This window comes from Rattus rattus, chromosome 7, assembly GCF_011064425.1.
Source record: "Rattus rattus isolate New Zealand chromosome 7, Rrattus_CSIRO_v1, whole genome shotgun sequence".
NCBI classification, from domain to species: Eukaryota; Metazoa; Chordata; class Mammalia; order Rodentia; family Muridae; genus Rattus; species Rattus rattus.
The window spans coordinates 45398886-45421669 of NC_046160.1; the positions used below are offsets into that span (position 1 = coordinate 45398886).

Below are 22784 nucleotides of genomic sequence, written 5' to 3' on the forward strand. Positions count from 1 at the left end.
GTTTCATTTGTTCTAGGTATCTAGGGTAATTCAAGCATTTGGGCTAATAGCCACTTATCAGTGAGTGCATACCATGTATGTCTTTCTGTGATTGGGTTAGCTCACTCAGGATGATATTTTCCAGTTCCAACCATTTGCCTATTTAATTTCATAAAAGTCGTTGTTTTTGATAGCTGAGTAATATTCCATTGTGTAGATGTACCACATTTTCTGTATCCATTCCTCTGTTGAAGGGCATCTGGGTTCTTTCCAGCTTCTGGCTATTATAAATAAGGCTGCGATGAACATAGTGGGGCACGTCTTTTTTATATGTTGGGGCATCTTTTGGGTATATGCCCAAGAGAGGTATAGCTGGATCCTCAGGCAGATCAATGTCCAATTTTCTGAGGAACCTCCAGACTGATTTCCAGAATGGTTGTACCAGTCTGCAACCCCACCAACAATGGAGGAGTGTTCCTCTTTCTCCGCATCCTCGCCAGCATTTGCTGTCACCTGAGTTTTTGATCTTAGCCATTCTCACTGGTGTGAGGTGAAATCTCAGGGTTGTTTTGATTTGCATTTCCCTGATGACTAAAGATGTTGAACATTTCTTTAGGTGTTTCTCAGCCATTCGGCATTCCTCAGCTGTGAATTCTTTGTTTAGCTCTGAACCCCATTTTTAATAGGGTTATTTGTCTCCCCGTCTAACTTCTTGAGTTCTTTTTGTATATTTTGGATATAAGGCCTCTATCTGTTGTAGGATTGGTAAAGATCTTTTCCCAATCTGTTGGTTGCCGTTTTGTCCTAACCACAGTGTCCTTTGCCTTACAGAAGCTTTGTAGTTTTATGAGATCCCATTTGTCGATTCTTGATCTTAGAGCATAAGCCATTGGTGTTTTGTTCAGGAAATTTTTTCCAGTGCCCATGTGTTCCAGATGCTTCCTAGTTTTTTCTTCTATTAGTTTGAGTGTGTCTGGTTTGATGTGGAGGTCCTTGATCCACTTCCATCCAAAGTTCTTGTGCTTGCACACTTGGTTCCCAGTTGGGAAGAACTATTCGGGGAGGTGACCGTACGTTTAGAAGGTGGAACCCTGCTGGAGGAAACATCACTACAACTTTGAAGTTTTACAGTCTAGCCCCACTTCCTGTTTGCTCGGCTTCTGGACTTCTGAGGTGATGAGAGGGCTCCTGCCACTGCCGCCGCCATGCCTTTCCTGCTATGACAAACTATATCTCTTCCGGAATCACAGGACGATAGAAGACCTTTCTCAAGTTGTTTTCATCAGGATATTTTATCACAGCGAGGGAAGAGAAACCAATAAACAATGGCTCAGAAAAAATGTTAATTACCATACGTTCCAGTTAATCCCTCTTTGGGGAATATACTCCAAAGAACTGAAAGTGGAGACTCAAAGAAATAGTTGTGCATCCGTTTTTATGATAGCATAGTAGTCCAAATGCAGGAGCAATGTCTACCAGGAAACTAATGTATGTACAAAACACAGAATAGTCACACAATGGAATGCTTTTTCATCTTCAACATGAAGGAAGCTCTAACACGTGTTATAGCGTGGGTGACCCTTAGAGGCATCACGCTAAGTGAAATAAATCAGTTACAGCAGGATTGAGCGTAGCTAGTCAGACAACTACAGAACTCACCTTCACACAGACAGAAAGTAGCATGGTGGCTACCAGCAGCTACAGGAAGGGGGAATGAGGAGTTCAGTGTTTCATGCATATGGTTAGAGCGAAGATGTAAACCTCTGTGGGCGGATGGGGGTAACTCAGTGTGAAGACTTGATGCCGTGCAACCGAACACTTGATAATGGTTAAAACCTTAAATTTCGTTTTGTAAAACATAATGAAAATTGAGCAGAGATGTAGATTAGATTACGTACACATGGCACGGGTTCAATCTCCAGGACTACGCCGGAGGTAGTGGCCAGGAGCAGTGGTACACATTCCTCACTTGGCAAGTGAACACAGATTAGAAGTTCAAGGTCAGGCTGGAGAGATGGCTCAGTGGTTAAGAGCACTGGCTGCTCTTCCAGAGGTCCTGAGTTCAAGTCCCAGCAACCACATGGTGGCTCACAACCATCTGTAATGGGATCCGATGCCCTCTTCTGCTGTGTCTGAAGACAGCTATAGTATACTCATATACATAAAATAAATCTTTAAAAAAAAAAGTTCAAGGTTATCCTCAGTAATCTAGCAAGTTTAAGACTACCCTGGCCTATGGTGGCGTGCACTGATAACGCCAGTCCCTATGGTAAGCTCCCTGGCTAAGCTCACCGGTGAGCCCCACATTCCAGTAAGAAACCTTATCCTAAAAAAACAAATGCACCTGAAGTTGATCAATGGCCTCCACACAGACTCACACACTCTCTCAAAAGCCACACAAGAAATTATTTTTAAATGAAAAGTTTGAATGCTTAAAGGCATGACAAATATTTGAATAAACATAAGACTCCATAAATGTATTTCCTCTTCTCTTAATGTCTTCAAAGGATTTCAAAGTTAGTGATTAGAACGTCGGGTTTCTAACGTTAACGAACACGGGGTCAGTAAACACTGAGTGGGCTCAGGAAGTCTGTCCTTTGGTGCTTCCGGGTCCACTCGCACATCTGTAAGACAGCTGGATCCCTACACACAGCTGCACCTGTGAGCGACGGGCTCCTCAAAGCTGCTTCCTGCACAGTAGCCAGATGAGCGGCAGGGACTGCAGGACCTGTTTTGAAACTTCAACATTCTAGCCCCGTCATCCTGGGGTTGAATCATTTGCTAAATTCATTATCTGACACAAACAAGCAAACAAACCAACCCCCAAACCAACAACCCATGTGTCTGATGGTTCCTCGAGTTCAGAATGAAGTCCAAGCTCAGCAGCTCCACTGACACACACACATAGCTGCAGGTCTCAGGCGGTTGAGGCAAGGAGGCCAAATTAAAGGCTAGCCTGGGCTACATGGTAAGTTCAAGGTCAGTGTGGGTGACAGACCAAAACTCTGTCTTAAGAAATTATTCAGTAAATAGATTGCCGAGTTAATTACAAAGCTAAAAACACAACAACAACAAAACACCCAAACTCTTACCATGGCTCTCATAGGCTCCTCCCCCTGGCCCGGACCCAGCTCTCGTTTGTGACGCTCCTCTCACAGTCCACAGGAGAGTCTGTGCACTGACATTTAGTTAGAGCACTACTTCCTGAACCACAAGGTTGTCTTACATGGTTCACGTACCGGGTAAGTTACTCTGCCACTATGTACTCACAGCGACCGAAACCCTGTTTTCCCATCAAAGCTATAACCAAATGCCACATAAGCCCTGACACTCACTTTCCACTAAATAAACAATCGGTTCGAATTACATCCGCCTTCTGTGTGGAAACAGAACGCTCTGTATGCAGACTCGCTTTACACAGGGCATAAATCCTAATACAACACGGAGAGAAAAGAGTTACCAATCAGCGCTGTCCTCATAAACCCCACCCGCACCATGGATGGAGTCAGGTACACGGGTTCACAGCATCCAAGGCACCTCCTTTCCTCCAACACCACCCTGGCTGCCGTCCCCCTGAAGAGCAGCCGCTGCTGCCTCCATCTGAAGCCTGCAGAGGAGGAGGTGCAGCTCCCTCTGGCAGCTGCCACTGCTGTGCATGCACCTGGGGCAGCCTGCGTCTCACACCACACGGAGACAAGCAAGAAAGAGGGAATCCCCTTTAGAGCCTGGGTCAGGAGCACTCAAGAGTGGTCAGCAGGCCTACAGCAGGCCTGGCAGATTCCTGGCTCCCTCACCCATGGCAGAACAGACACACTCTATGTAGGATATAGACACAGATGAGAGCGAGTGACTCCCATCTCCTTGACATCTGTGTCAGTGAACTCTGAGGACATGCTCACCACAAAGCATCCTCACGGGTTAGCCTAGGCTCCACCTTCCTCATCATTAACAGTTTGAAAACCATGTAGCTAACAGCATCTTATAAACAATAAATACTAAGTGATCGTTAATTTAGCTAGAATGACAGCAGAATAACCGATAAGATTAGAATGCATCATTCCTGTAACTATGAAAACATTATCATTCCACTCAACTATCTCTTTTTTGCAGAAAGCAATGGTCCTCTTACAAAGTGGGAGGTACTTCCAACTAAAAAAAAAAACGCCCCCCATATGATTTTAAAGTATAATTATTTTATTTTGTACAGTGTGATGGAACCAAGTGGTTGTTTGCTTAAGAAAATAACATTACAGATATAGTCTAAGGGGGCTGGGGAGATGGCTCAGTAGTTAAAAGAGTGTGCGCTGCTTTTCCAGAGGAACTAAGGTTGGTCTCAGCATTCACAAGAGGCAACTTGTGCCTGCCTGTAACCCCAACTCCAAGAGATCCGACGGCAGGCTCTGACCTCTGGGGGTGCCTACACACATACATACAGACAGACAGACACACACACACAGACACAGACACACACACAGACACTCAGTCAGAGAGAGAGAGAGAGAGAGAGAGAGAGAGAGAGAGAGATGAAAGTATTTTTTAAAGCTAAATAAATGGGAAAAAATAGCTTCTAAGAAGAAAGGCTGACCTTGAGCCCCTACTGTATCTCTCTAAAGCCATGGACATAAAGTAACGTATTTCTTCTTTGGACTCTTCCTTCAGCAGCTGGGTGAGCTGACAGGCAAGATAATGGTCCTATTCTTTTAGAGAACAGTGACACCTGTCCCGTACTGTTCTTTCCTGTCCTTCTACAGGAAGCAATATTCTACGATAAATACCAGTGTTTCTAACAGAAAAGGACAAACGTCCAAATGGGTCACCTGCAGCCACACCGGCAAGTGGTAAAACAGGCGGAGCGAGCATCTGGATACCAGGAGCTCCGGGTTCGCCAGTGTCGTACAGTCTAAGTGTTCGAAAACCCATAGGCTGAGTGTTTCTTAGAGGCAGCCATGTTAACCTAAGAAACAGTTAGCAGACATGAGTCCATAATCCTATCTGTGTCAACCAAAGTTAGCCACAGGTACAGTCAAGGGTTTCTGGACTCAGCCAGGCCATCGCCAACCTAGACAAACAGGACAACTCTAACTCCTGATGACTGAGCTAATCTGGATCTTTTTCTGGGGCTCTTCATGGTTTGCAGGTACTCAGGCTCTGTGCTCTGGAGGGACTGAAGCAGTCCTTGCTTGTGGAACATAAGACAGACTGACTGACAGGCACATTTATGTAAGAGCTGTGAATGCATGTGTGTACGTGCGCACGCCTACACACACACACACACACACACACACACACACACACACACACACACACACACACTGAACCATACCATTTGTTATAGAGTTAATTGAGTTGAAAGACATTCATCCTGGCCTTTCTCTGAAACCTACACCCTATTCTCCCCCACTCCCTTTCTTAACAGGATCAACCTATCTTGGCTTTCCTGCTGGCTGGATAAAGAATCTTCCATACAACTGATAAAAATCTAAATTGCCCATAAAATTGGTGCTTGTCTTCCCAAAGACATCTCAAACAAGGATGTTAAAACGGAGAACCTTATTTACACAGGGCCAGGATGTTTGTGGCCAGTGCTCCTTTCACCCTAAGTCTAAACAACACACCTCATAAAACCATTCTGTAAATTCCATGTTTACCTTTCAGGTAAGAGAGACAAGGAAAACAGCCACTTTTTAAAAATTTTTTACGTACTGCTTAAATTTTACTTTGTTGTAAATGGCATCCCTTGAGCAATGTGACTCGGAGAGACACAGAATTATGTGCACAGCCACTGCCGAGACGTGTAATCAGGACTCTTAAAGAGCGCTGACGTCTGTGTGTCCAGGGTGAACGGTCCTTTTCCACAGCCAGTGAGTCCACCCATCAGTCCTGTCCCTGCCCACAGGAGCCTGGGTTTGAATAACTTTGCCAACTTCCGATTCACTCTGACTCATTCCTAAAGCTCTTGTCTGTGACACCAGTCAGGGATCCAACTTGACTCCCTGCTAGGAGGAAGGGAGTCCTTCAGGCTACCAGGGGAAGCATGTCTCCCCACCCACTGCTGACAGACTGTTAACTGCCAATTTTCACAACATCCTGTGCTCCCGGACCACTAGAGCAGTGCCTAGAAGTCACCGTCCTAAGCCTAGCGGCCTCACTAACTCCATCTTGTCTTCCTGGTGCACCCTTTTCTCCAAGTCACGTCTTCCTACAGTCACCCTGGACTCACCTGATTTGCAAATGTCCTGTGCCAGAATCCTAACTACTCCACCCAGCAGCAAGTTTCCATTTCTTTTTCTCCCCTCTCCCCCAAGACAAGGCCTTACTGAATCAGCGACAGGTCCCATAGGCCCCACACTTATGAATCTCCTCCGTCCATCTCCCGAGTACGACCAGTGCTGGAGCCCCTCCACACCCAGTGACATGAATGTTCTAACTGCAAATAATGGTCCATCAGACCACAGTGTGACCAAGGCTGCTCAGCCATGCGTTTCCTGCCCCACATTGGCTCCCTTCCTCTTGAGGACTGAGCTTTTCCCATCACCCCTAAGACAACTTGTAGGTCTACCATCCCAGTGGCAGCCACATGAAGAGAAATCCTTCCGTTTTACCAGGATTTTCCCTGGTTTGTTTTGTTTTGAAGGAGACAAGCAGCCAGACCTCAGAACGGAGACTGTGCTCCCTAACCTCCTCTATCCTGGGATCTCAGTAATATTTGCACACTACTAACCAATACGAATTAGATTCTCATCTATAAAGTAAGGAGCCGCCCTTGGGAATACCCAGTGTTGACAGAACTTTGGTACGCAGTGCAAAACTGTGTAAACAGTAAGTCTGACTCCTCAGTCTTGCCCCTGCCACTGGTTGCTAGGCAACCCAAGGCAAAGAACTAGCCAGTGACACTGTTTATCTTTAATACTAGAATAGTACCTGGTATATAGAGTTGCTTTAAAGAATAATCAATAACACAACAACACAAATCCACTTAAATCAATAACACAAAGCCACTTAGAGAAGTTTCTGTCTCAAGTTCAGCACCCAATAAGTGATTAACTATTACGTACTTGAAGTATTTCTCTTTGGAATGCCATGCTATTTTGTTTGTTTGATTGGTTTTGTTTTGTTTTGTTTTTTTGTTTTTTGTTTTCGAGACAGGGTTTCTCTGTATAGCCTTAGCTGTCCTGGAACTCACTTTGCAGACCAGACTGGCCTTGAACTCACTGACATCAGCCAATCTGTTTCAGGAGTGCTGGGACTGAAGACACGCGCCACCGTGCTCGGCTGCAATGCCAGGCTTTAATTACATTACAAGTTTGTATACAAAGTCCGCTCAAAGCATGGACCCCACATACTTATTTTTCATTATAAACTATCTTTACCTCATGCCATATTACTAATGCCCATAGTACTTTCAAATTAAAAAAAAAAATCAGAAATAAGAGGGCAGTATTCACTTGAGCATGCTTTTATGAAGAGACAGATGGCTACCCCTGGTGCCCATTAGCACACCAAAGCATCATAAATACACGTTAGAGAGTTCATGTTGGTGTCCTGGCTCTTCTACCTCTGCCCCCTACCCTAAACTTTTCCAGCTCATGGATTTCCCTTCCCCCACAGCTTCTTATTCCCACAGAACCCCCATTTCAGACAGGTTCTCTTTGCACTCTCTTGCTCCTCTCTCTTTGTCGTCTCTCGAGCCCCCCCACCCCCCGTTTTCATGTCCTGGTCCATTCTTCTGGCCACATTTAGTCTAGTGTTTTCTCTCCCTGCTCTGGTCTCTTCCAGAGGCCTCTGGCTGTACTCTGCCTTGTATCTATAACAAAAATCTCCCCCTCTACCATACCCTGGAATGGTCATGTCCTCACTTCATATGATTATGATTTGTGGAAATGAAGGAGTGGTGAATTTAACAGAAAAGCTTTTCTGTTAGGTTCACAGTTTAAAATTAAATCAAACACAATAGAATTTGTGCTATCAACACAACATACTATTTCAGAGATGCATTATGTCCCTAAAAGATGCAAATTAGAATACATAGCAGTTTCCTATCCTTGGGTAAAGTTCTTTTGCAGTTTTAGAAAATGGCATTGTGACTGTTACTTTAAATGCCATAGGATATAAATAATCTTAATATGCATGAAACTACGAGACAGACACATAAAGCAGCTACCGTCTGCACATAGTTTCTTGCAGGACATGATGTTCACTAGTTGCACTAACTAGCATATCTTATAGAGGACCAATACTTCTTACTCTTCACCAGCTCTTCAAGAACAGTTTCTAGCTGCATAATTGCTAGCTTCAATTATTCACCTAAGGCAGAAGGAAGTATTCATCCAATGATGCCCTCTAATATGTGCCTAAGACTCGGGAGCTTGATTCTGGGTTCAAAGGTTTATTTAGATGTGTGCTAAAACAACAATTGTGTCACTTCTACTTTAAGAGTATTATTAGTCATGTTTGACGAAGCAGAGCTCATTCCATGAATATGAGGTTAGCCCGATACTAGAAAATACATTAATGTAATTTATCTATCTGACTACTATATAGTAAAGAAGGAAAGCCCAACAATGATAAGGATACAGTGACGACATCTGACATCCTACTCATCTTTTAAAACCTTTTAAGAGCACTTAGCAAGTGTACATCACATGTTTGCCACACTTCACGAAACATGTTAAGTACCTAACAGTACTCTCGTTATTCAGCAGTACTCCATGTGCTTGGTACTTCCCCTATCACATTTGATTGCTGTTAAGACTGATGTCTGGAGAGCAAGCAGTCCTCTCAGGGTCGAGCACTCCATGAGCAGGCGTGCCCTGGTCTGAATTCACAGTCCAGGAACCTCCGGACTGAGCAGGCCGCTCACAGATAAATACAAGTGGCAAACAATATGCACAGAGGCTAAGTTATACTGAAGAGTAAGGAAATACCAACGGAGTAACTGACCTGTAAAATCAGAAACGTTTAAATGTTCCGTTTTACACTCTACCAGACTCGAGAAAAGAAGATGAATTCGTACTTAAGAGGACATCTGGCAACGGGTGGACAAAGTTCACATTCTCACGGCATCGATAAAGCTCTTCCATTTCTAAAAATATATAATGTATGGATGGATGTATTTTTGCGGCGCAGTTATGCAGCACTGTCTACACCCTAACCTTCACCCCTGGGCGAGTTTCAGAAGACTCATCTTATCTGTGTACATACTCACTGCAACCACGAAAACATCAGCTCTATGGTAGGAAATATGACCTCATGATTGAAACTAAATTTAAAAACATTTTAAATTTAAAATTCCTAACTTTAAAACTAAATTAAAAAAAAACATTCTGACTCACTGTCACCTACAATATAGACCTGGGAACCACTTCAAATTAAAAATCTAGACTGGAGGAGCTAAGCCCCACCTCAGAGAGATTCACCTCATATACCCCCTCTCCCCTCGTCTCACCTCTTTTCTTTCTTGTTATTTAAACTTTACCGATTCCTCGTGAATTTCACGTCATGCACCCCAATCTCACTCATCTCCCTGTTCCTTCATATCTGTCCTCTGCTCTTGTAACCTCCCAAAACAAGAACAAAAACAAAATGTCACTGAGGAAGCTGTACTGTCACAGTTGCCCAAACAGCTTCACTTGCAAATGTTCACTGCAGTGGGTCACTGGTCCGGCTCCAGGTCTCTGGCTTCTGCTACACTCTCTACACTGGGTCCTCACCGAGACTCCTCTCAGATCTCCTGTTGTTGCCCTGTGCCATGGAGAGCCTGCAGCTTTGGATCTGCAAGGCTGGCCCCTTCCTGTTGGGATGTGCTGGTGGTAGTTGTCAGCCCGCTAGCTCTCCTGCACCCACACCACCAGGATGAGCTTTCCAGACTGCCCCAGCTAGCTCACCAATGCTGCAGGTGGCAAAGGGCAGGGCCAGCTCTCCAGCTCTCCAGCTCTCCAGCTCTCCAGCCCCTACCTGGTAAGTAGGGGAGAGGGATCTCACCCATGCCCACTCTTGATCTTGTCCTGGTGCCCCCATCTCCAGGGGCAGCTCCTGAGTGCCACAGCTAGCAAGGGTCTCACCTCTTTTCTGGGTCATCAAGCCACATCTACTATTTTTAACTGTTAAGCTACTTACAATGCTTATGATGTCATTTTCTATATTATACAAACGGAAATAAATGGGTCTATTTATCTTTTACAGGATTAACCGTTACAGAGGATTTAATAATCACAATGCTGCAAACCGATCAAGCAAAGACATTCAGTTTTTAATGTCATCTATCCTTGGGTGTTACCTATACATTAATTTACCGTTTGAGTTGCAGAATTTGGAGAGTGTAAAACCCAAGCACGAGGCACATGCCTTTACTACCATCACTCAGGAAAGAACCACGTAAATCTCTGTGAGTTCAAGGCTAGCCTGGTCTACCCAGCTAGTTCCAGGCCAGTCAAACTACAGTGAGATCTTGTCATTAAACAAACAAAAAGAGCGTGTAAATAAACTAAACTGAATTTTCCAGACATTAAGGTTTTATTCCCCTTCTTTAGGGAAAACTAAAGAGTGATGATAAACTTGAATAAAATGAAAAGAAACCACTTCTGGAAATGTAGGTAGGTCTGTGCCTTATAATTGTAGCTCCTCAGTATGTCTTCGATAATTTGAATGGTAATGTGGTGTTTTCAGGTTTCTAAATGTAAAGAAAAATTGTTAGCATTTAAATTTAGATCAAAATTAATCTGAACCACTTATTAAAAGCTGAAAACACAAATATGTAAACTGGTAACTCAGAGCACAGAAAATTCAGTGCTGAATAGGATAGAGTCAAAGAACATCTTTAAAATAGTAGAAACAACCATGACCCCGTTAATAATAACACTAATTTAGCTGTCTCGCCCAGCAGAGCCCATGCAGAACAGCAGTGCATTTGGAGTTATTCAACAACTACTCTCACTTTGTTGGAAATTCAGCATAAAAAAAAAATCTAACATAATTTTAAAGTCCAGGATGAAAACCACAACAGAAAAATAGCTATAGGTTGGAAGGGCAGAAGGCACACTCAGCAAGAACAAGGCCCTCGGTTAGGTACGTAGCACTGCACAAGCTGGGCATGGAGGCGAGTGCACACACACATGCACGCATGCACACGAGTGATGCCAGCGCTCACACGGGAGGCAAAGGCAGGAGGACCTGAAGGTCAAGGGCATCTCTGTGGCTGCCTGATGATACTGAGGCCTCGGCTGCATGAAACCCCATCTCAAAACAGAAGGGCTGCACGTGGTTTGACTTTGTTTCCTGCAGAATGTTCACAGAGACCTGCATGCTTTGACAGTGAGGCACGCAATGCTTTTATAAATCCACTGCCCTTACTCCTGTTTAATAAGAGTTAAAACTATTGTGACTCCATATTTCAATAACACTGACCTTGAGCATAACCTTGAGGACTGAGTCACTCTATGTATCAATCTCTATGCCTAGGAAATGAAGGTGGCCTAAAATCCCCCTGGATGAGCTGCCAGGGACTCTCTCTAGCTGCCACGGGGGGGGCGCGGGGGGAGGACTCCTGGTGGCACTCACTGGGCCTGAACCACTGCACCAGCAGCCAGAGGCACAGGCTTTCTCACCCTATCCACTGAGGTTCAAAACCAGCCCTAACTGATCCTCTTCCAAACGGTCCTTATCTTCACTAGAGAACTTCATTCTCTGACAACAGGGCAGATGAAAAGAGACTGAGAATTGAAAACTCATGGAAAACCATCTGTGATTAATGATCCATGTCAGACTGATGTCTGCCCACAGTCTGACAGGTACTCTGACCCCTTCAGGAACAACCAAACAGCATGACCCCCCTCTGAAGCAGCCACTTAACTAAAGGGAACATTTTTAGTCTCATTTAACTCCTAATGGCGAAATATAATTATCAAAGTTTTAGTCAATAATGTGTAATTCTGGATTTTTAAGATTCTGGCTTTCAAATTAAAAAAAACGAAAAAACAAAAAACAAAGAATTAAAATATACTAAATAGTTCCCCTTGTATACATGTGCTATTTAAAAAGCAACATTGATGTAGTTAATGGATTCGCAACTTTTAAAAAATGTACAAATGCCAAACAGAAATGCAATCGAAAGCAATGGTTTATTGTGGAGAGCCACATTGCAGACAGGGAGGACAAAAAGTCTCCTCACCCCCCTTTGCTGTAGCTGCCATTCACAACCTGCTTAGACCTCACACAGCATCTGGGCAGAGGCTGTCAGAAAATACCCTCCTGCCTGGTAGGTTCACTTGGGGTCATGCAAGGATATGATAAACTTCCTATGTCTACTTCGAAAGGGAAGGCATGACTTAGGATTCCAATCTAAAATAGCTAAGGTCTCTGCCACCTATTTTGGTGATGGTGTTCTCAGCTTAGCGGAGGCAGGCTGGGAGCGCAGAGAGGCCTTCTACGGGAGATGTAGCAGCTGCCCTTTACGTGAAGACCTTCTGCATGTTCCCCATGGCCATGGTAGATGAGAGAGACAGCCCATGGTTCTAAACTGTTTGTTGACTGTTCACAGCAGAAAAGGGGTGCATACCTAACCGTACCCACTTCTCGGGGTGGACCGGAGATTAAATATTTGCAGGGAGGAATGTCTGGGAAGGGAAGCTCATTGGCTAACCCTTCGGGGCCTCTAGGTACCTCATTAGCATGGAGAACCCTGTTTGGTCCTACATGACCACAGGTCATGTTTCCTCATGTGAGGAGTGTGGCACATGTTTCAGGCCAGGCCAGGGAGCAGAGAGTGGTCAAAGTCTCAGGTGTGTGCCCACTTGAGTCTCCGCGTCTCAGCCTGCTCTAGCTTACCAAGCTTCCTGGTGTGGTTACTGACAACAGAGGCAGGTTTTGTAGCCCTGGCTGGGCTGTAGACGAGGATGGCCTATAATTTGCACTGATCTTCCTACCTCTGCCTCCTGAGTGCTGGGTACAGTGTGCACCACGGTACCCAGAAAAATATGATTCTCAACTGATGAAAGAAATAGGAGGGCTGAAGACATTTTGTTTTGTAACCAGAGCATTAATTTTTTTTTTAAACATCAAAACCCTTGGTCAAATTGTAAACTAGGATGAAATAGCTTACTGAGCTCAGGGACTCAGAACCCAGGGACAATATGCTTCATTCTCTAGTTATTGGCTCAAAAGCAGCGGCTGGATAAGTCTGACTGGGCCGTGGGGTAAGGTGGCAGCATTTACTACAAGCTAAAATAGCTGTCTGAACATAAAAGCTATTGCAGTTTTCAGAATAATGGTTTATAGGTCCAGCTGGTAATTTAGGGGAGAGAAGTTGCAGTTCTGTTCTTACCTAAATAGGTAAAGAAACCCTCAAGGATGCTATTACAATGATCATATGAATTTGGGGTAGTGATAGGTACCACCCCAAATCTATGTACTTACATATTTTTTTTTTTTTGGTTCTTTTTTTTTTCGGAGCTGGGGATCGAACCCAGGGCCTTGCGCTTCCTAGGCAAGCGCTCTACCACTGAGCTAAATCCCCAACCCCTGTACTTACATATTTTGACTAATTTAAGAGCAGAAAGTGACAGAAGCAGGGAAAAACAGAATCAACATTAGGACTTCCTGCTCCATTAAACTTGGATACACTGAACTAATTTACATATATATTATATACTTGGCCCTTAGTCCACGGCAGGGGTCACACTGACAGCTCTCTGGGCATTCCTTCATGAATCATCACAGTAAGTAATTTTTACAGGAGACAGCTTAGGTAATTTGTCCAAATCCCACAGCTGATAACCTATGGATCTAAAACACTCATCAATGCCTTCCTTGGGCTTAGCCTGGGGCTAAACACACTGTAAGTTTGTACTGAATATTTCATCAGTAAGTGGAAAAAAATCACCCCACTATGACCTCCTCTCTATTTTACACTGTCTTCTTCTGCAGTATAAAGTATTGGGAGGTTAAAATTAGCCTTTCGTTTAAATAAGCATTTACAGAGAATAAATTCTACCCCAACCCCATCAGTCCAACCATGCCCTCTGCTCTGTTACCCTTGGTCATCCACATGACGAGGACCCCGCAGATAGACATCTTGTCACCAGCACATCTCCCTCTCCCTGAGCCTCCCTTGTGCCTGCAGCTTCCTCAAGGATACAGAGCGCTTACTGCTTGGCTGCCAACAATGCTGTGTGCTCGTGGGCTCTTTCTCTCCTTCCTAACACTTTCCACACAGACAACCAGTCTATTTTTTTTTAAATAAAATATTTCTGACCAAGAATATTACTTTCCTATTGCAGCATGGAAGAGACACTCCTTGAATGCTGCAATAGGAAAGATAGTGGGGGCTTCTCAGAGTCCCTCACACTGCTGTCTAGCATCCTGCCTGCGACTCACATGCAAATAAATGCCTGTGCTACTACTCCAAGGTTTACATCATTCAGGTCTGCCTTCCTGAGTCACTCCAACTTCAGTGACAGACCGAGCTGATGACCTGTTTGAGTGGGGATTGTCAATTCGGCTTCCTTGATTCTGGTAAAACCTCATGTGACCTCCGCTACTTGCCCCATAAGTATAACAAGCCCTTCCCTTCCCAGCACAGTCTACCTCAGAATGGTCAGGCCTCGCTTTCACCCACGTATCTGCAACACTCTCAGAGCCTACCGTGTGGTGAGCTGGGGGAGAGAGAACCCAGAGCTTCACATAAGCTAGCCATGCGTGAACCCTCAGAGACGGTTGCTTCTGAACTAATCCAGAAGTACGGTTTTCCTCTGTTCATTAATGGTGGGCCTCGCATGTTAGAAAGTGGCAATAAGCAAAAAGTAACAATAATGATAAGTTCCAGTATCAATGACATGTGACGGTAACAGCCGCAGGAGTACACTTGTCACACACTGACAACAACCAGTGCTAGGACTAGAAACGTGGGCAGGATACGCTGTGGTAAGGCCAGTCAAGAGAAGCCTGTGATGTGCCACCAACAAGAACAGGCGTGTGTGCCATGCAGAGGTGACAGCGTGTGTGCCACCACCCGGAACATGGCTACCGTGTGCCACCTACTACAAAGGGCTCCATTCATTCCGGTAGCAATGCGTGCGTGCTTGCAAAATGCCACTCTGGAAAAATAAAATGTTCGGTTTCTGAATAATGAACTTTTTAAAGTTGAATTCATGATTTTCCTTTATGAAACCTTTTTATTCGAACTTTCGCATGTCCTGTAGGTCATGCAAAGGTCGTGTCACCTAAGCTATGGCAGTCAACAATACGATAAAAACTGAAAACTAAGAGTATATAAAAGCTACTCTAGCTTTCTGGTATTTCTAAAGAAGTGTCTTATTTTACTAAAGTACTGGTCTGTAAGGCATTAGGAAAACAAAACGAAGAAGTGAACAAACAAAAATGTTTCTTTACAGAGAGCTGGTGTAGCGGAGATCTAACCTTATCTTAGAAAACTGATCACTTGATCACCATGCTTCATGTGGCTTACTCTGGGTGTATCTAAGCCCTTCTGTACATCTAAATATAGATGGAGTTGGTTAAACGATGGAACTTTTTTTTAAAGTAGCTTTTAGAACTGTCAGCATGTTGCTGCTGTTGTAGTGTGGAGTTGTAACTTCATGGACTGTGGACAGTTAACAACATGTACTTAAAGGTGAACTACTGCAAAACAGGTGTTTTATCCAGACACTTGTACACGATTTTTTTGTACTGCTGGTATTATACCAGAAATATTTTCTTTTACTGTTACTTGCTTTTTAAATTTTTTAGCCTCTTAAAGAAAATCTTGCTTATGGCACAATTTGCCTCAAATCCACTCCAAGTTGTATATCTGTTTTCCATTTTTTAAAAAAAATTTCAATTTATCCCACCAAAAAACCCAACTTTAATTTCAGCTCTAAATTTTTCTTAATGCTAATTTTAGAAAAAAAATGAAATTTATCTCTGTTAAAATTATACTATACAATTCAATACTTGTGGTGAATCATTAAAGACAGAATTATAACAGAAGAAAGTTTGCGAGTTTGCTATCTGGACTTGTGTGTGCATCTCTGTTACAGGAAGCAAGTGCTTCTCAGAGCGAGCCTGCGCTGCTGCAGACCTTCAAAGCAATGCCAAGCACAAACGCAAAGAGTCCATGGGCTTCGAAGGGTCTCGTAGACCAACTATGACAGTTAGCTGCAGTGCCTATGCAGCTAATGACAGGTCAGTGTCAGGACCTACCTCCAAAACTCCATAAAGAGCAAATTTTCAAAAATTCTAGGAAGTCGATTTATGAAAAAGAAGGAAACCCAAAATACAATAATTAAATGTAATACTAAGCCACGGAGTCTTTAATGGGGGTCAGGAGGTGCTCTGAGTAAGACAACAGAAGAAGTATGGCTCTCAGTCAGCAGAATAAAGTATATCAGGTTTACAGTCCATTAGTTATAGAAATAATACACTACATAGAAGAACGCCCTTTGATCTTAGGAGATACACACTCAAGTATTTATGAAAGGGTCAATAAAACATAAAAACGGTGATTGGGTATGGTAGCACTAGGGAGCCTGAGGGAAGCGGGGAGGGGAAAAGTCATGAACTCAAAGCTGGCTTGAGCTCTTCCATTTCAGAAACCAAAAATATGTGTGCATGTGTGCGGGGGTGTATGAAGAAAAAAGAGTGTGTAAATGTGTCAAAATAATGAATGAACAACCAAGGAATCTGGGTGAGTGTGCTCTTTCAGCTGTTCCCTGAAATTTTCTATGAATATAATATTTTTTCTAAATAAAATCTCGTGATTAGAAAAAAAAACAAAAACAAAAAACAAAAAAGAAGCCCCTTGTAATCCAAGGCCAGCTTGTCTCAGTGCAGAGCACTTTAGAAAAAGAACCACACGGAAAACCTCTGCACCGTCTAAAACCTGTAACGTGCAGACAGTAAAAAGAGTGTCAGCCCTCCAACAGTAACACTTTTTTCCTGATGGGCTAAGGTACAATGCTGTGAGGAGTTTATTGACTGATTTAAAGCATTCTACAGAACAGGGATCACACTAATATGGTGGAGAGCAGACATTCTGTTGGTGGTTTTATTGAAGCCACTTAACCCTGAGGTCAAACTTGAATGTTACTGTTATCCTCCTAATGAGAGGGCTGAGGAGGGAGGAGGAGGAAGATAGGAGGGGAGGAAGAGAAAAGGAAGAAAAACATTTCTTTATATTTTTAAAGAAGTGTTTACTAGGTGCTGGAGAGATGGTTCAGTACTTTGGAGCACTGAATGCTCCTCCAGAGACCCAGGTTCAAATCCCAGTACCTACACAGGAACTCACAGCTGTCTGAATCTCCGAGGTCTGATACCTTCGCACAGACATACAGGCAGGCGAAACAGTAATGAACATAAAATAAAAATAAATTACAACAAAAGGAGAAGTATTTACTAAGACCGAGAAACCAAAACAAAAAACAAAAATACCTTTTCTTTTAATTACAAGACTATAAGGCACTGTTTCTAAAACAGGTTCGATGAGGCACTGCCAGGAAGACACAAAGGCGTATGTAGCTGTACTGCAGAAGACATCTGGACACCACCTCCATGTTTGTAGAACTTACCCAACCAATCCTGTGCAGCCAGACTCTGCTAACAAAATCCTCACCCATCCCCATTAGTCAGACTGCCACAGCCCTGCATTAAGGAGTGAACTGGATCTGAAAACTAAGGTCTTAAAACCATAGGAATTCGGCTTAGCAATATTGACCACAACTGGCCCTTTTACTTACAGAGTCAGTAACTGACAGGTCCCTGAGCAAATGCTGAAAATACACAACACTGTCACAAGAAGTCATCAGAACTGGAGCTACCGAATACAAAAGCAGGGGTTGGAGGGACGGCTCGGCAGGAAAGAGCACTGGATCCTCTTCTAGAGGACCAGAGTTCCATTCCCAGCCCCACCTGGGGGACTCACAGGCTTCTTTAACTACAGTTCCAGGGCTCTGAAGCCCTCTGGGGGCACCTCACACACGGCGTACATTTCCCCAGACACACAGACATGCATCAATGTAAATATAAGTGAGTATAAAAAGAACATGAACCTAAATAGTGGGCTGGCTAAGTGTTCTAATAAACACTTCTCATTCTCGTGAATCATAGCAGCACAGTATAAAAGGAGGAACATTTTATTTAAATTATCCAGATCTGAAAATTATTTTTAATAGATGCAATCTAAGTACTAAAAGCTCCAAACACCAAGATTTAAGGAACTTGGAAACGAGAAACATTGCACCCCATTATGTTTCCAGCAGAAACCGAGCACCCATCCATCCAGCAAGCTACACCCGTCTTGTTGTAACAGTGTTTCTATCCTGTTCTCTAACTATACAGTGTTTCTTTTTTTGAACTATTATTTTCAAAGAAACAAAGATTTTTGGATGATATTTTCTAACTGATTTTCTTCCCTACAGATTCTAGCTCTTGAAGTTCTACAGTCCAATTCTAAAAGGAAAGTATTACTGAGATTAAACCCCACCAAAAAGGGCTCCTGAAGCACTCTCAGTAATTACACACAATTTTCTATATTGTTAACAAGAAATCTATTTTTTTTAATTTTCAAGAATGCTATTTTATTATGGAGAGCTGAGGGATGGCTCCTCTACTAAACTGCCTTTAAACGGACAGAGCTGCAGAATTGCCCTCCCAGAGTATCTCAGACTGTTCCTGTGGGTTTTTGGCCAGGAACTGCGTAGACAAACTTTGATAAGAATGGTAAGAAAGCTAATAAAGGTAGATATGTAGATGATTTAATATATCCTTATTCCCCCATATATAACATTTTTCCCTAAGACATATAATTTTGTTTCTCTTGACCAAAAGATTCAAAGACACACAGGAGTAGACTGGCAGGCTACTTTGTAAAATGTCTCTTGTTCTTGAAACCAAGTACCAAACCATCAAGAGTCATTTCATAATGGTGTTTGGCATACAATATGACAGTTTTACCCTGTTTAAAAGTATTGTTATTTCATAATGGCCTTTTTCTATTGCCTTCACTGGCATTTCCAATCGTCTCTCATACTGGAGATGAAGACGTTTTAATTGTATTTCTGCTAGCATTCCATCAGCTCTACAGTTCCATGCAATGGATACATATTTAGGGGAGGAGAGGCAAAATAATGGTATTTGAAAACTAATCTATACGCTAAGCCATCAATTGTTAATGAATACATCTCATAACAAATACTAATGGAACTTACTCACAAATAAATGTCTCACTTCATACGGCACAGGGCAGAAAGGGAGACAGTTCCAAGACCCACAGTTGTTTCTACTGGATGAACTTCACATCATAAAGGAATGAGACGCGACACTGCTTCTAACTGTTCCTTCCTGGTATCTATCGTTTCTGAAAGTCATGTTTCAAGTCAAGCTCTGCTCCGGATAAAATTCAGCACCTTGCAGATATGAACACAACCCCATCCCACAGAAGGCATGGACACCTGAATTTTGTTTTCAATGTTTAAAATAAATATGCAGAGGCTGCAGACAGCTGAGAATGGTAGCCACCACCCCAAATGCAGCACACTTCCCTAGTATCTGCCATTAAAGGCCTGGTCATTGTGAACAAGAATAAATTATTCCACTCACTGCAGGCAAATTAAAAATAAAAATGGGGCTTAAAGAGTTTTGAGTATTACAACACAGTTGAGATTAGACAATTTTATGAAATAAAGAACTAATTTCTAATATCTGACTCCAAAAATGAAGTGTCTGAAATACCCTCTATTTTAGAGTAAAATAATTCTACCTCTCCCTAAGAGGAAGAGTAACTTTCTTAAAGCAAATGTAGTGACTTCATTAATCTTCTCTTCAGAGACGATATCTCATGGGATGAATTCTCTAGAAAAATCACTGATCCATTTCCCCACCTCAACTTCCTTACTGAAATTAGTGTGGACAGAAACACCTTTAGCTGTATGCCTTCCTTGCCCACGGGCCATGGGGTCCACAGTGAACCTCACTTAGGCACTTGGTAGAGGGCTCTGCCCCGGCCATGCAGCAGGGTACCAGGGCACATAAAACAGCAAGTGAAATGTCAAGTGGCTTGCTCCCACTCTAAGGGGTTCCCTAGGAGAGTTACAAATACCCCTCCTCACTGTTTCTGGGTCTCTTTTGCCCATCTGTTAAATCACTGCTTCTAAACTGTCACCAGGAAATGAGAGAGTCATTTAAGTAGCCATTTTGTCGAAGGTGGGAAGAAATATACAGAGTAAAATGAAGCCTGCATCTGTCTGGGTCACAGTGGGACTTAAACACAGCCACTCATGGCTTAATTAATTTTCAAATAATTCCTAATATAGGTTTATATCACATTGGGGTTCTTAGGAAAGATAAACAAGTAAGCTATTAATCCCCACGAATTATTCTTTGTACATTTTCATCCAAAAAAACTATCATTTTTGAAATGTCAGTATTAGTGAGTGAAGTCCGTAGGACAGTCAGACTTACCCGAGGCACGCCTTGTGAACCGGTTTATAACTGGAGCTAAAAGAAAAGAGCCGAAAAACACGATTAGATTTTTAAATCTCATTTTCCCCAGAACAAAAATGACCCAGTTAAATAATCCCATAATTTCAATATAAATTGAAATGTATAAATAATATAAGAAGAAATATAAACTGTATGATATTAAATACTCAGGAATGAATCAGTCAATAATCATAAAGGAAATAAAAGTCACTAAAGAAACATAACATAAAATCAGGTTTCACCTATCAGGTCAGTCATGGCTACATCGTGACACCTTGTATCAATCAATATATGGTAGCAAATTATATTTTCTAAATTGTCCAAGATACAAAACGTATTTATATTTTATATACCACCATAATTCAGCAGATACAAATTACTTACACAAAGAACTGTACCTAGGTGTCACACACACACACACACACACACACACACACACACACACACACAGAGCCCATGGTTTTCATGAACCCTTTAAACCCCCCTTTTTGCATCCTGAAGAAGGAGTCTTAACAGAGCTGCCCTCCGAGGCTTACAAGGACAATGCCTTGAGATAGCACTGATGAATCAACCACAAGACTGCAGATCTGGGAGCATGGGCAGGTGAAAGTGGTAAAAGGCCTGTCACAGCCTTGGATCAGAATACAGACTCCATGTTCCATGCCCCTGCCTGCCAGCCTCTTCAGAAGATGAAGGTACTGTGGCCCCTGGTGTACTGTCTTCTCTACACACCTTATGTTCCTATGATTTTGTTTTTTGTTTTTTTTAAAGTTAATTTCCCACAATGATCCTGTCACCTAGAACATCCTTCGCTTTGCAGGAGGGATCAAAGCCAGGGTTTTGATCATGCTAGTCACATACCTTCAGTTGTCACACCGATTCAGAGCACAACCCTAACAGTCAACTTCCAGGACGCTCCTGCACAAGAAGGAAAGCATCCCAGAGTCTGTGTTCTGTATAGATCCTACTATTATGATGCCGTGTGTGTGTGTGTGTGTGTGTGTGTGTGTGGGTGTGTGTGTCTGTGTGTGATGACTCCTATTATTATGCCATGCGTGCATGCCGTGCGTGCATCATGTGTGCGTGTGCGTGTCTGTGTGTCTGTGTGTGCTCATGCGTGCATGTCACACAGTACATCAAATCAGAGAACAACCTTCAGTTTTCACACTCACTTCCCACCTTGTTTGAGACAGTCTCTTCCCTTCCACCTATGCCAAGCTAGCTGGCCCACAGACTTCCAGACATTGTTCTCTGTGACCCATTTCCTCATAGGGCACTGAGATTCCAGGCCCACTCTCGTGTATGTGGCTCTGTGTGGTTTTCAGGGACTCAAACTCAGGCCCTGGCACTTGCATGTTAAGCTCCTTCACAAATAAACCATCTTGGGAGCCCCCTGTTCAACAGTCAAGTCTGCAAGAGACTACAACTGTGTGAGCCTAGATCCTGATACTGTTGCAGATACACATAAGACTACTTCACGCCATTTTAATATGTATCAACGGTCCCTGGTAGTGTGCTGTCAGTATCACCCAGTGGGTGAAAGAACTTGTCACAAATGCCTGGAGATCTGAGTTCTATCCCTAGAACCATGTAAAGGTAGAAAGAGAGAGTCGGCATCATAGAGCTGTCCTGACTTCCACATGTACACCGTGACATATACATACTACACACACACACACACACACACACACACACACACACACACACACAAAACACACACAAAATAGTTTTTTTTTTTAAATTCCCCAGCAGAACAACAATACTAATCAAAGAATTAATTTCTTTTTTTTTTTTTTTGTACTTTGTTTTGTCTGGGATTTTACTCTTACATGTGGTAGAGAAAAATCTCTTATAAACATCATCTGTGAATGAAAAAGCTGATGGCCAATGAGCTGAGGAGATGGGATAGTGGCAGGAAGAGAGAGGAGTCTGGGAAATAGTAAGAGATAAAAGAGAGATGCAGGGAGAGCCACGCGAGATGAGAGATGAGAGACAGAATGGAGAGACGGATGTAAACCAGCGGGGAGACGCTGAGGAGACACAAAGGAAGAAGCAGGCTGGGACTGAAGGAACGGTAACCAAGCCCATGGTAGACAGAATAACTTAAATGGTTAAATAAGTTAGGAGCTGGTCAGGGAATAAGCCAAAGCTTAGACAGGCATTTATTAATCAATATTTAGTCTCAGAGTTGTCACCCCGGGAGCTGAGGCTAGGGAAGGAAAAACTGTTATAATTTTTTAGCATACGTGTCTTTAGAAAGGAACCCATCTCACTGCTGCCATGTCATTATGGTATGTGGGTAACCAGAACAGTCCGTCTGGCCAGACTCCACACAC

The 22784-nt window shown here is 43.0% G+C and overlaps 1 protein-coding gene across 1 annotated transcript in view; it reads right to left on the bottom strand.

Annotated features, from left to right (window-relative positions):
• Prkar2b (protein kinase cAMP-dependent type II regulatory subunit beta) overlaps positions 1 to 22784 on the bottom strand; it is a 90097-nt gene that overhangs the window by 47217 nt on the left and 20096 nt on the right. Inside the window, exon 2 of the mRNA XM_032907621.1 lies at positions 20428 to 20463. Within this exon, the coding sequence (XP_032763512.1) occupies positions 20428 to 20463 (36 nt within the window). The remainder of the gene's footprint in view (positions 1 to 20427; positions 20464 to 22784) is intronic.